Source organism: Stegodyphus dumicola, chromosome 7 (genome assembly GCF_044657685.1).
Source record: "Stegodyphus dumicola isolate Sdum_Otavi_A_Nest chromosome 7, ASM4465768v1".
Classification (NCBI taxonomy): Eukaryota; Metazoa; Arthropoda; class Arachnida; order Araneae; family Eresidae; genus Stegodyphus; species Stegodyphus dumicola.
Window position 1 is genome coordinate 135,912,007 of NC_140774.1, and position 14,136 is coordinate 135,926,142.

General features: G+C 31.2%; 2 protein-coding genes across 8 annotated transcripts in view; one reads left to right on the forward strand and one right to left on the reverse strand.

The window, feature by feature from the left end:
- The window catches only part of c12.1 (spliceosome-associated protein CWC15), an 81,803-nt gene extending 71,892 nt beyond the window's left edge, over window positions 1-9,911 (forward strand). For all 5 annotated transcript variants that reach the window (XM_085820841.1, XM_085820844.1, XM_085820842.1 and 2 more), the window contains exon 6: window positions 9,646-9,911. In XM_085820841.1, the coding sequence (XP_085676967.1) occupies window positions 9,646-9,876 (231 nt within the window). In that variant the 3' untranslated portion in view covers window positions 9,877-9,911. The remainder of the gene's footprint in view (window positions 1-9,645) is intronic.
- Window positions 9,912-11,523: 1,612 nt separating this feature from the next.
- Window positions 11,524-14,136, reverse strand: part of LOC118189478 (hemocytin-like) — a 728,690-nt gene continuing 726,077 nt past the window's right edge. For all 3 annotated transcript variants that reach the window (XM_085820839.1, XM_085820840.1, XM_085820838.1), the window contains one exon: window positions 11,524-12,147. In XM_085820839.1, coding sequence (XP_085676965.1) covers window positions 11,786-12,147 — 362 coding nt within the window. In that variant the 3' untranslated portion in view covers window positions 11,524-11,785. The remainder of the gene's footprint in view (window positions 12,148-14,136) is intronic.

Below are 14,136 nucleotides of genomic sequence, written 5' to 3' on the forward strand. Positions count from 1 at the left end.
TGGAACTATGCACTGTTTATTGAAGAATACAATAAAGAAGAAGGACTGAGAATATGGAAGGAGATATTGAATATTGAAGGACTGAGAATATGTTGTAGTCTAACAAATAAACTACATGGTAGTTGACGATGATATAAATATATAGGAAATCTATGATGATGTAGATGATGGATGAAAAAAGAGATTATAATGAGGATAGGTGACAAAGAAGTGTTTACAAGGACGATGGTAAGATAAGATATGAAATGCTATGCAGGAAGTTACAGATGATGAATGTGTTGATAAGTAATGATGATAGAAGACTGTCAAAGATGAATGATGATAATAGAAGCCAAAGATGGATGAATATAGTTTCTTGAAACTATTGAAGCTATGCACTGTATATTATTAGCAAGCTATAATATTAGTAAGCTATGAACTGTATATTAAGCTATGCACTGTATATTGATCAAGACGATGAAGAAAGAATGAGAAGATGAACAAGGGTAGATGGATGATGATAGATGATAATCGTTGACAGATTACGTTGCTAGATGATAATCGTTGAAAGAAGACAAACGTTGAAAGATAATGTTGAAGGAGTATGATGATAATTAATGATAAGAATTAAGTAGCTTTTAGATTATCACAATTAGTCGAAATATAGTTAATAAGATATTGAAGTTTATTTCAAAGAAACTTATTTTCAAGGAGTTATTGAAACCAAAGCGGGGCTGAAATTGAAGTATATTTTTTAAAATGGACATCTTTAGTTATTTCGCAATCAAACACATAATGGTCGATTAATCCCGTATTTCTGCAGATGCATTGATCTGTATGATGAAGGCCAAATCTATGGAGATAGTCAATAAAAGGCCCATGTGCTGTGAGGAAGGCAGTTACTGATCTATATATAGATATTAGGTTTTTTGAAACTTTAGGAAGAAATTTGAAAGTTCTGCAACTGGTAATTTCCTCATTCCAGCATGTGGCCAGATGGAAAAAAGATCTTCAAGTTTTCTCTTTAGAAGTGAAAGTGGTTTGGAAATCATGACAGATGGTAATGAAGAATCTGATGCCTCTGTTTTTGTCATATTATCAGCTATTTCATTTCCAGTGGTAACAATATGTGCTTTAGTCCTTTGGAGGTGAGGACGTAGATGAATAGGGAAGGAGGAAAGAAGAGTAAGAATTTGTGTAACTACTGGAGGGCGGCTATGACCAACTATTGCTTTAATACTGGATTCGCTATCTGAGAATATTATGCTGTGTACTGGATGGCCTATTGCAAATGCTATTGCTTTTTTTGTTGCAAGTAGTTCAGCCTGAAAGATTGAAATTGTGGAAGTGAGTCGATTGCACTGTTGTTTAATTATAACATTATTTTGAAATGTGCAAAAGGCCCAACCAACTCCCGTGTCTAATTTAGAGCCGTCAGTGTAGAATTTAAGGTTAAAGTTACCTGAATTTGATGTTGTTATTAAGAAAATTGAAGTAAAAGATGAGAGATGAATGCTGAAGCAGGGTTCGTACGGTCCTTTAAGGTACGTTCAGACGTGGGTGTAAAGCACATAGAGGCATAGTCATTAGGGCATAAAATACGGGAGACCCGTTCACACCTGCGAGAACGAGGTGTAAGCTCGTGGCCAGTGAAAGAAGCTTCCTGCGTTCACTCTGCTTGTTTTTTTTTCTTTGTGTCATGGCTTTTTCAGCTCACCGCAAAGTTTTACTGGCTCAACAGAATGATCTTTTATCTGCTCTTCTCATTAGCCAAGAGGCAACGGAAGAAGGTAAAACACGAAATGGTCAAGAGATATTTTTTTGAAAGACCAATACTTGGTTGGCACATATATTTCTGTGCAAAGCAGTATGGAATATACTATAGTACTCTGTATACTATAAACATGCACATGCATATTTATATATATAAAACCTTCTTCAATTTTTATATATAATTTCTCTTAGGAGAAATACGATATTCTAAATTTGCCTAATTAAAAAAATCTTGAGGCTAACTAACAGATAGCCTGTATACAGTCAAAAGTCGTTAATTCGGACACCCATAATTCGGAATGATCTATAATCCGGACATCAAAACTAAAAACTTTCTGCGCATGCGCCGCGTTGACACATGCGCATAGGCGTTTACGCGTGCGCATAAGACCTTTTACGACTGCGCATATCAGTGTGCACAAGTGCAGAATACGTTTTCGCGTGTGCGTTTTATGTATAATGAACGTATAAGCTAAAATTATCTAATTATCTATTTCAGTTAATGTTGATGATTGCGTTGTTCCTTAATTTTCGAATTGGATCCGGCTTATTATTTTTTGCAGACTGTAAGAGCAATTTTATAAAAGTAAGCTTAAACTTTCGATTATATCAAATAGAATTTCCGATATATATTTGTTAATATGTAAAGGATCTAAAGCGAAAGTATGTTTTTAAATCCGAAATCTGTTTATCAATTTCATGCTGCTCGGCGGGGGGAATGCCGCGCCGCGGCGGGCGCGTAATGAATTGGAAGTTGATTTGTCAGCACTATCCTTATCTTCAGCGCAGATGTTTTTATTTGGCTTATAATTCCTTACCAAATGTAGTATTTCATCTCGATATGCTCCGTCTTTGATATGATTTAAAACAAGTTCCTGGTCATTATAATTCGCTTCCGATAGCAAAAAAAAGTAACAGAGGTTATTCAAAACGAAAAAATTTCGATTGACAAATTAGTCGGTGTTCTTGACACAGCAATTATAGGACTTGAACAGCGGAACTTTGTAACTGAACAAGAAATTATGTCTGTTTAATAGAATTAAAGAGAAAGTATTATCACATGAAACGAAGCAAAACTTAAACAACTTACATTAAAAGAAATGTTTAATAAAGTAAACAAATAAATATTAAGCTTTTTCTTTTTGCAAATTTTGATACCCTTTAGATCATAATTGTTCTTTATTTCATAAATTACGGTTTCATATTTTTAATTTTAGAATTTCTGCATGCCATCTTACGAGATTTAAACTGATGATCTATAATCCGGAAAAATCGATAATCCGGAATCGCCGAAGTCCCGACGAGTCCGGATTAACGACTTTTGACTGTATAACATTTTCCCATTTTGCAGGTATGAAAGCAGTTAAGATAATCTATCATTAAATACATTTTGCTGTGTTGCCAGCTGTTTGTATACACCTATTTCTAAAAATTTGCATGCATAAGCCGCACCACTGAATTCAATTTCAACATATGCTGTCATTTCTGTTTACAACCAAATCTCAAAAGTAATTTCACACTAACAAATTTTAGGTACCCAAGTCTTCAAATACATCAAAATTATAAACATTCATACCTTATCCAGGAATTTCTACCAGAGAAATAACATGAATTTAATGATCAAAATTCCATTCATATGATAGTAATAAAGAATGGATAATAATAATAAATACTATTCATTAAATTATAGTCCATGTTACGAATTATGTGTGCTATTCAGTTTCATTAAAAGTAAATTCCTTTCATGGAGAACGTGATTAAAAAACAGAACTTCAACAGAAGATAAAACTGTCTAGACTCTTGACTGTTTTAAGGATATTTCACTACATTTTTTCCTTCTTGGAATTCATAAGAGCATTTTCTCAAAAGATTAATCTTTTATTAGTTATACAAAGCTTACACCATTGAATTAACTATTGTGACTATTCTTAAATAAGTGAAAATAATTTTTTCTTTTTTCTTTAATGTAATATTTTTACTGTTAAAAAAAACAGTAGATTCTTGATATTGATTTGATGTTTTAGTAAAATTAATTCATGAAGTTTGTTTGGAAAGAAAATCAGCATTTGAAGCAAATAGCAATACAATATTTCCAGCTTTTTCAAAAAATTTATTCTTAAATACAAAAATAATTAAACCATAAAAAATTATAGACAGAAAGAAAGTAACAATAATAATTTACACAGAAAAAATAAAATTTTTGCAATCATGCATTTTTTAAAGAATTTTCACAATAAAATAAAAATATTGGATGGGTTCAATCATCTACAGGATCATATACAGCATGCATAATCCTGAGCTTAACTTTCGCTTTACGAGTTTCATCCATATTTTTCAATATAAATTGAAAAACTCATTAAAAATGCATTAAAAACTCGTTAAAAATGCATGTCATCATCGTAGATTTCTTCTGAGATCAACTCTTTATTTTGTTTGGATACGATTACAACTCATTATTTCGTTTGGATACGATTACAACTCATTCGGATACAATGTGTTCCATATTAAAAAAAACATCGCCTTCGATGTGACAGCGAAATCGTCTAAAGAAAGCCGCTTCGCTCTGATTGGTCGACGCTTATTCCAAACTCGGCGTAACGTTAAAAACTTTGAACCCTATGCCACAAGCCCTAAACCAGATTCTGTGACGTAGCAGAGACTGGTTGCCTTGGCGACGGAGGTCGGCTTTAACCACTTATGCCTCTTATGCCCTCCTCTGAACGGGGCCTAAGAGTCCTAAGATTTTTTTGGAATTGATTTTGGTCCTTAAAAGTCCTTAATTTTGGCCAAACTCGGCAGAAGGTCCTTAATTTTAATCATCTGAAATTTCTGTTTGTTTTTACGACTGCCATTTTGAGTGTGAATTAGCATTTTGGAGGAATATTTTTGGCAATTCACTGACATATATGATTATTTTTTGAATGGGTTCATGGGTTATAATTTGTTTCTATTTCTAATATAAATGATGGGATACTCGAGTTTCTAAGCAAGAAGTGAAACATAAGCATTTCAAAATTCGTCTTTTCCAATAAAGAGCTTTTAAACAGCTTTTCGGTTTTGGGAATGTGAATTCTTTTATTAAACGGCTCTAAATTTGGCGACTTATCAACATTTTGGCAATTTTGAGATCAGTTTCTATAGAAAATTTTTAATTCCGAGGTCTGAGAATTTTTTGGTCCTTAAAAGTAAAAAAGTAAAGTAAAAAATGATTTTTTAGAGCATTATAACATTGATAAATATATGTAATATATTGTAATTATTTTTAAGAAATAACATTATAGTAAAGCATTTTTATTTTTTGCTGCCATATTAAAAATTCCATTTTGGCCACTTATACAATATCTTGAATCTGAAAAAATAAACAAAATTTAATGTTATAAAACACAATTTACGAAACATTTCTTAGCAAAAGTAAAATAGCTATGTAATTAATTAAAAATATTTTATTTTTAATATTTTTATGGTAAGAGTTTTCCCATGTTATTGTCTCAGGATATGTATCAGTTTTGTCTCTGAAATTAATTTTACATTTTTCCCCACTCATTTTTTTTTCTCAAAATATTTCTGGCTTTTTGCTGTAATAGAATTCGTAGGAGTAATTTTTCTTTAGGATTTTAGACATTGCAGCTTGGAAGGAAGGTTTAGAAGAAGGCAAGATTTATAGACCCACGATTCTAGAAGATTCGAGAAATATGTGACAAAATTTGAAATGTCTCCATGGTATCAACACGTAATGGATGTATTTAACAGAAAGCTTGCAGTGAATTTCTTACTTTTTGGAGAACGTCTGGAAGAACAATGAAAACATAATATTTGAATGTTTTTACTTCTGATATTAGAATCTTTTAATAGAATCTTTTAGAATCTTTTCTTTCCTTTATTTTCTCTACTTTTCACTAGACTCAAGCATGGAAAATATCAAAAATGCTTCTAATCTTATCAATGGGCAGGCATTATAAAGATGAATTTTTTTTATTAAATTATTTATTTTTTTTATTTTTATTGAAAATTACAATTTAAAAGATTTATCTAATATGTCTTAATGCATCATACATATAGCTGGCACTAGGCATTTTCCAACCTGATGCAATCTCTGTGGATCCTAAATTCTGCTGCCTAGTGCCTTTCTAAATTCTGCTTCCAATGCCTCCTCTAAATTCTAAAATTTCTGCCATTTCTAGATTTTGTTGTTTGGTGTGTCACTAAATTCTAAAAATTCTGCCACATCAGCTCTGTAATCGGCCTTTACCATATATATTTCATATTTCTTCTAAATGTTCATATTACTGAAATAAAGCCACTTTTTCTATACATTCTAAATGCATTTAGTGTTTTTTAGAATAACAGAAATCCTTAATTAAATCCCCAAATTCTAAAATGAAAAGGAAACGTGTACCAGAACGTGCCTTTATGTTCCAAGTTCTTTTTAAATAAGCCTCTTATTGAAACCTTTGTCTGATATTGTAGTTACTTTCAGACATAGCGATAATATGCTTCATGTCTGTCGGAGGGTTTTGGACTATTTAACTTTTAGCAGATAAAGTAAACCCTCATAGGCACATTATGGAGAGGTTGACAAGTTAGGAGATAAAGTATGCAGAAACTGGCGAGGGCATTGGTTTGCATATTAAGACAAATCTCTAATTGTTAGAAAAGATGCTTAAAGAGAAAAAAAATCGATATAAACTAGCCAAAATGTTTGGGAAGGCTTTAAATTAAAATGATGGATAAATATTGTTACGTTATTTTCCTCCTTTATGCTTGTATGGGGTTCGTAGATTTGGAATGAATAACAACGATACTTGATGAAGTATCGAAACACACTTTATTTACCAGTATTGTCAGGACAGCCCCAAAACACGTTTTACAGTCGTCGATGAACTACTATAAACACGCTGACACGATCAGCGACACAGCCTTCAGGTTATCAGGCTATCACGGTGGAGACAGCTTCCTGCAAAGCACCCGACTCTGCTTTCTGGAGTACAGCTCTCGACTCTGCTTGGTCGTTCTCGGAACTCCACATACTCTTGAGACTCCACGCTATAACTCGCAATGCACTCGACAACACACAGGAACAGCTCCCGACTCTTCAGTTCAGTCGTTCCCGGAGCTCAACACGCTCTCTTGACGATGCACTAATTGCGATACATTAACAGACTCCTTCGGTGCACTTGACGACCCACTCGGCACTCTCTGCCCGGCTGTCAATGTCAACTCGTTCGACTCCGCAGGGATTGACTCGCTAGACGAGATACCAACTCGATAATAACTAACTCGCACTCTTGACGAGGCACATACTAACTCATCCTCTTGACGAGACACACCACACACTGAGACACACTATTGGCTATTTATATAGCTATCGGCTTGTGTTCGAGAATATTCCGGCCTAAACCGATAAGAATTCGTTCCAGAAGATTCTCCAATCGTCCATGGTATATTGCCAAGTTTCGCCAAATGTGGCAACACTGTCTTTCCTTGCTATTTTATGGCAACCCTAAAACTGCTTTGTGGGGAAGCCATCTTACCGCGCCTGTACATTTCTTAACAAAATTTTGTTGAGTGTTTTTGTTACAAAACATAAATGTTTTGCAGCTTTTAATGTGTAATAATCCTGATATCGTTTAAGAATCAATGCCATAAATTACATGTATTTTAAACTATGAAATTTTATTAAATTTTGATTTTAATAGGGCTTTTTTAACGAATTTTGTTAAAATGTAAAATTTAATAGTGGTCATGTAAATCCATAATGACTAAGGATATCAAGCTACCTAATTTAATTATTTATAACTAACTGCTTACCCTTAAAAATTATCTCTATATATTAAAGCGAGTTATTGCCTTTCATTAATACCCACTGTGAGCACAAGATAAAATACAAAAATGTAAAAATTCGAGTAAAACTTATTCTTTGCATCTAGTGAGACTTAAAATAATACAAAATAACTTATCACCTCTGGTGCTTTAATGGCTTATTGGAACCTTAAAGTATATTAACTGGGGTATAATCCCTGGAATTCTATACGGACCTATGACACTAACTGCATTAATCAGAGCATGTCTAACTTTTCAACACTTGCCAACCATGCTTACAGCAGGCCTTTCAGGTTTGTTCTAATCAGCAGGTCTCTCTTTAAACAAGCAGCAGCAGTGACAACATTGTCTTTTGTTATCAATCATACTGATTATGATCTTACTTCTCATTTTAACCTATGCCCTTTCACATAAAATCTACCTTCTACTAAACCTCTAGACTGACCAAGTATGTGACAAAATGAGACATAAAAAAAATCAACATAAAGCTAACTGTTAGTAAAACGTAAATGTCACTTATCTTCTTTCAAATATGAACAACTATTATAAGTGTAAAATATTTAATGCTACTTTATAAATTGCATATAAAGTTTATTTTATTCTCAAACTTATTAATAATTATGTTCATTAATTCATGTTTAGTAATAATGCATACTACTTAGGGATCTATTTTATTTTTAGGATGGTGTTACAAAAGTGAAATTCAGGCGTAGATAATATTTTTAATTGAATTCAGTTCCCATTTGCTCATAGGTCCTTAATTGTTTTCATTAATGGTCCTTAAAAGTACTTAATTTCCATGTGCAGAAATGTGTATGAACCCTGTGAAGTCATGCAGTAATTCTTCATATTCTGATGGTTGATAAAGATCATTATTGAAAGTACATGGAGTGTGTAATCTTGACACTTTAATTTTAATTGCTTCTTTCTTCAAGGTTATTATAATTGGGGGAATTCCGGTAATTATATGGAGAGGACTATTTAGAGTGGTTCTGTAAGCTTTCGAAATAGAAAGAAGAAAAGGTCTTTGGATTGAAAGAAGTTGTTTTTGTGCATTAGAATTTAAATTTAGGCCCCACATTGAGGCTCCATATAGTATTATTTTTCTGTTACAGTAGAGTACCATATTTTTTGCATATATGAAGAAATTCCCCAACCACTGGAAGACATTTTCCGTAATGCATTTAAAAGTATTAATGACTATGCTATGACTATAAATGCTTAACATATTTTAACAATTAAGAAATATAAATGAATAGTTATTTTAAAAATGTTTTTTGTTCATAGTACCTAATCGGGCTGGGGAGTACATATAAAATGATTGACGATTTTAATTTTTCACTCTTTTTGCTACTTTAAATTACAGTAATTTAGAAATAACTACATAAATTGTTTGCACAAAACAATAATAATAGCCAGCCACACTGCAATATGACCACTACTGTACCGAATAGAAAATTTAATAAAAAATGAATCACCTTTTCAGCTGTGATTGAACTGAGACCAGTTAAGAGGGAGCCTACTGCACTTGATAGTATTTTGCCCTTTAGGTATTAACTGATTATAAAAGAACATGGATATTTAAATTAAACAAATTTAGATTTGGGTTTTAATGAACTGATGATTTATATTTTAATATATGTTATTTTTCTTGGTTGTTTTAGTGAATATGAATTTGGAGGTTAGTCATCTGATATGTTAGGCTTATCTTAGTTAGGAATTTTTAGAGAGTAAATAATAATAATAATAATTTGTAGCTTGTATTTTGTATGAGTATTTAGAGGATATTTAGCTGATTAGATGCATCAGTATTTCCAAATGAAAACTGGTGAAAAATACTGCTTTAACTGAAATTATTTTAATCACTAGCTTCTTAAACATTTTTAAGTTTTCTGTGCTGTATTATATTGATAATTTTACTCTAAAGAATGTTTTTATTTGTAAAATCAGAAAGTAATAGAATTGGGCCATTTAGTTTTGCTGATCACTTAATGCTAATCCTAATATTTTTTCAGTATGATTGTTTAAAATGAGAAATCTTTTTTAATGTATTTGTAATATTGATGTTTTCAGGAAGCAGAGAGGAAAGCACAAGAAGAAAAAATTAGGACTGAGAATATTTTGAGTGGGAATCCTTTACTGAATAACAAACCTGCTGAATTCAAAGTAAAGAGAAGATGGGATGATGATGTTGTGTTTAAAAATTGTGCAGTTGAAGAACCAGATCGCAAGGAAAAACCTTTTATCAATGACACACTGCGGTCTAGCTTTCATAAAAAGTTCATGGAGAAATATGTGAAATGAAATCATTTTATATTAAATTTCTTTTGTAAATTGAAGATATTGTTTGATTACATCTTGACCTTTTTTTGTATATTATTTTTCCTTTTTATTATAGAGTGACATTTATCACAATGAAACTATTATGGAGCATGCTTTTATATCTGTATTGCAATGTTTAAGGTGTTTTATGTACTTCTTGCATCGCAAAACTTCATGCCTTCTTGTATATAAAAATAAGTTTTTCCAATGAGAGTGGTTCTTAAGATAATTACATGGTTATATGTTTGAAATTTGATATTGTATAATGCTTTGCAAAACAGGAACCTTATATAATCTTGCATATTTTTTCATTGCTAAAATTTTAATATGTTAAAATTTATCTAACTTTTAAATATTACAGTATTTTCAGTTTTAAATTTTACAATTTCTTGTTTTATTTATTTATTTATTATTATTATCATTTTTTTGAAGCTACATTTAACGTCTTGTGTCCTGAAGTGTTAGTTTACAAAATAAATATATGTTAGCATTATGGTTGGTTTTTATATTATAATATAGAAATGATATGAAAAGGGTATTGGAGATCATCTGAATAAAATAATGCTTAAATGTTTATCTTTCATATAAATCACATTCCTGCAAGAGGAGATGCAATGCATTAAAAAAAAAAGTTTTTGTCCCAGTTATTAGTTCTTTCTAAGTTTTGTATGCATATACGAACTAGTGATAGAAAATAAAAATATTGGGCAAATATATCTCTCTATGTTTGTTTTCTTTTGACAAATTGAGAATAGTCCGATAATTTATTTCTGGTAATGGTTATAGACGCATTAGGAATACCCAAAGTCAGTGTTTCTAAATTAGTATGTAGTCCGCAAAATGTATTTGAATGCACAAAGATTTTAAATTTAACTGTAGTTATTAAATTTTTTTTTTTTTTTTTTTTTTTTTTTTTTTAGATATGATTGTGAGAAGAGAATATATTTTTGCATTGAAAATGATGAAATCTAAGCAGATAAAAATTTGATGTGTCTTCAAGATGGTTTGCATGGTAGATTGTCAATTTAGTATATGAATGAGAAAATGAGAATATAGTATCTGCAATTAAAATAGTAACAGTTTAGAATTTAAATTATTTTATCAGAATATCATGGTTAAATGGACTGTCAATTTGAAAATACTGAAAATTACTGCTCTAGGTTATAACTGCATTGGACTGAAATTTCTTGCATATTAAGTAATTGCAAGATAATTTTATAATAATACTTACTTAAAGAGGTCTTCTCATAAGAAGGTCTAAGAAGAACCTTTTTACAAGAAGGTTATTTTCAAGAGACACTTAAGGTTTCCACTTGGACTCTCTGTTGAAATTTTCTTTATATTTTGTTTCACATGAATGCAAATTAATTTTAAGTATTGAAATGTGTGCTGTATTCACAACCAAGTTTATTTCTGAATCATTACAAAGAAGGTATGAAGTTTTTTTTTTTTTTTTTTTGTGTGTGTGTGTGATTTTTTTCGGACAGAAGAGTTTAAACTTTATGTATGTATTTATTATTATTTTTGTTGCAATTTAAATAACAACTCACAGATGAATTTTTCAACATGTGTATCTATGGAATAGATCATAGATGATTTCCTTAGGAGAGCTTGCATGGAAATATCCTCTAACAAAATTGAAACATTTTGTAAATATATTTAAAAAATGATTTTTAACAATCCTTTATAAAATAAAATTATGTATCAAAATCCTTTTCACTCACTGGGTAATTAATATCAAAGCACTAAAAAGAGAAATAGTTGTCCATCATCAGTGCTGTATTTATGTGAAATACCGCTTTACCTGTTTTATAGCAGTTATCCATGTTTATCAATAACATATTTAGTTTTTTCAGGAAGTCAGTTAATTAATAGTTGGAGGACACATGCCTCATATTTCTTCTTCTTGTGAAAATTCATTATTGTCTTCGAAGAGTGTATTTTTTTCAAAAGGTGAAAAACTTTCAGCTTGAGAAATTTCCCAGTTGTCTGTATCTTCAGGTTCTTGACCTATTTGGAATGTTTTGAATGAATTTTCAGTTTCTTCAGATTGACTCCATGGGTTTGAATTATAATCTGTCTTGCCTGTATTTTTTTCTTTTGTTTTGGGAGCACATTTTGAACACTGGCATGATTCTGGTTGGAGGAATGTTTTTGTGATGTAATTACCATCTGGACAACGAAGTTCAATAGTTCGGTTGATGGTAACATTCACTTTGCAGCATAAGCACATGTTCTTAAAATCACCATCCTCTGAAATGAAAGTACATATACATAAGTGGGTTTTCTTAGTTAATTTTTAAACTATAAAGATAAAAAATTTTTCACACTGCATGAAAAAGAAAGGTTTAATAGATCTGTTCTTCCTTTGGACCAAGTTTGAATTTTCATATATTATTGTATTTAAGATCTTGACAAAAGTTTGAAAAAATAATTTAGAAAAATGTATTCAAATGCAAGAACAAGAGTTGCAGCTAAAACTCAAAATTTGAATATTTTTTTCACTAATTCAAAAGCAATAGGAAATTTTTTTTAATGTAATATTTTTAGATGTGTGTTCAGGAAAGTATGTATCTTCAAGAGATTATAGGTGTTACACTGAGTTTTCATCCATTATCCCTGTTATCATGCTAGAAATCTATAAAAATGTTAAACCACCTTCCAGCATTGAAATTCTTTTAAATCTCTTTTTAAACATTATATTGCCTGAACTTCAGACTCAGGACATCTAACTGCATTATGAAGATGTGTTTCAAGTAAACTACAGTAAACTTCTGCTCTAGCATGCCGTTCATCTGAACAATGTAAGATTGAACAATTTTGGATAACACTTTTTTTTGATAACGTATGGCCAAAGTTTATTGCATCAAAAATACGGTCACAGGCCAGTTAATTAGAAACCCAAGATCAATATTTTATTGAACCACTTTTTGCATGAATAACTACTCTGATTTATTTGGGCATCGAGTTTACATGCTTCTGGAGTGCATTTATGTTCAGAGAATACCATGCAGTGGCTATGCAGCTTTTTAGATCTTATAAATTAGATGGAAAAGGAGAATGCTGTCGAATGCATCTTTTCACCATATCCCACACATTTTCTATGGGGTTAAGATCTAGGGAAAGTGTTGAAAGTCACACTGATGTTCAGCGAACCAATTTTGAACACTTCTGGCACAATGTATAGTTGCATTATCGTCCACGAAGTATTGATCACCATCAGGCTAAAAATGCAACATTGCAGGGTGCTTTTGATCTGCCAGTATATCTAGATATCTCATGCTGTTTGTTTACCCTTGAGGAACATCAGAGTGCCACATCCATGCCCCATATCATGATACTTGCACAGTGCTAGTAAGGCAAGATGGATTCGTGGCTTCATGGGGTTATCGTCAAAGTCTTCCATCAGTGCAAAATAAGATTAGCGCCATTCACCAACCATTTTTGTATTCATCATTTCATTTATAGTTTCAAACACATTTGAAATAAAATCAAACTTCAAGATTTCCATATTAAACTTTTTTTAAAAACATTATTTAAAGGAAATAGAGAGAATTCAATTGTAATGGGGGGGGGGGAAGTCACAGTGTCAAAATTTCACTTGGTTATAAATACACACTATAAGGTTATTTTATAATTCATTTAAATATTTGACGCTTCTATTTCTGGTAGTTATTCACTTTCAAAAAGTTTTTATTTAGTACAATCTGATAAAATTTATCAATTACTGTAGATGCTTAAAAATTATCTCTAGAACTGATATTTCACATCTCTGTAATTTATATACAAATGTGCTCTCATTACTTTTTAAATTTATCGTAAAATATGTATTAATTTTTCAAGTACAAAAATGAAGCTTAAAAATACGGTAAATAATTTGTTCTCAGGCGACCATTTGATTAAACAGGGTTTGTTGTACATGAAATTAAATGAACTAATTTTTGACATTTGAATAATGAAGAAATATTGATTCTGTAGATGTAGAGATGCTGATACATAATGAACAGCATTACATATTTAAATTTTCAAATATCATTACTTATTAGTAATTTTCTATATGATGATTAAATAAAGTGATAGTCTTGTAAAAAAAGTTGGCTCAGGCGACTGCAGTTTGCAAGATGTGGCTCTTAAGTGCTATCCTAGTGTAACACAGTTTCACGATTTTCGAATATATGTGAGAATTCCAAATATGTAGACCAGAGTTAATATAGCATGTGAAGCTCAAGTAACATGAGCAAT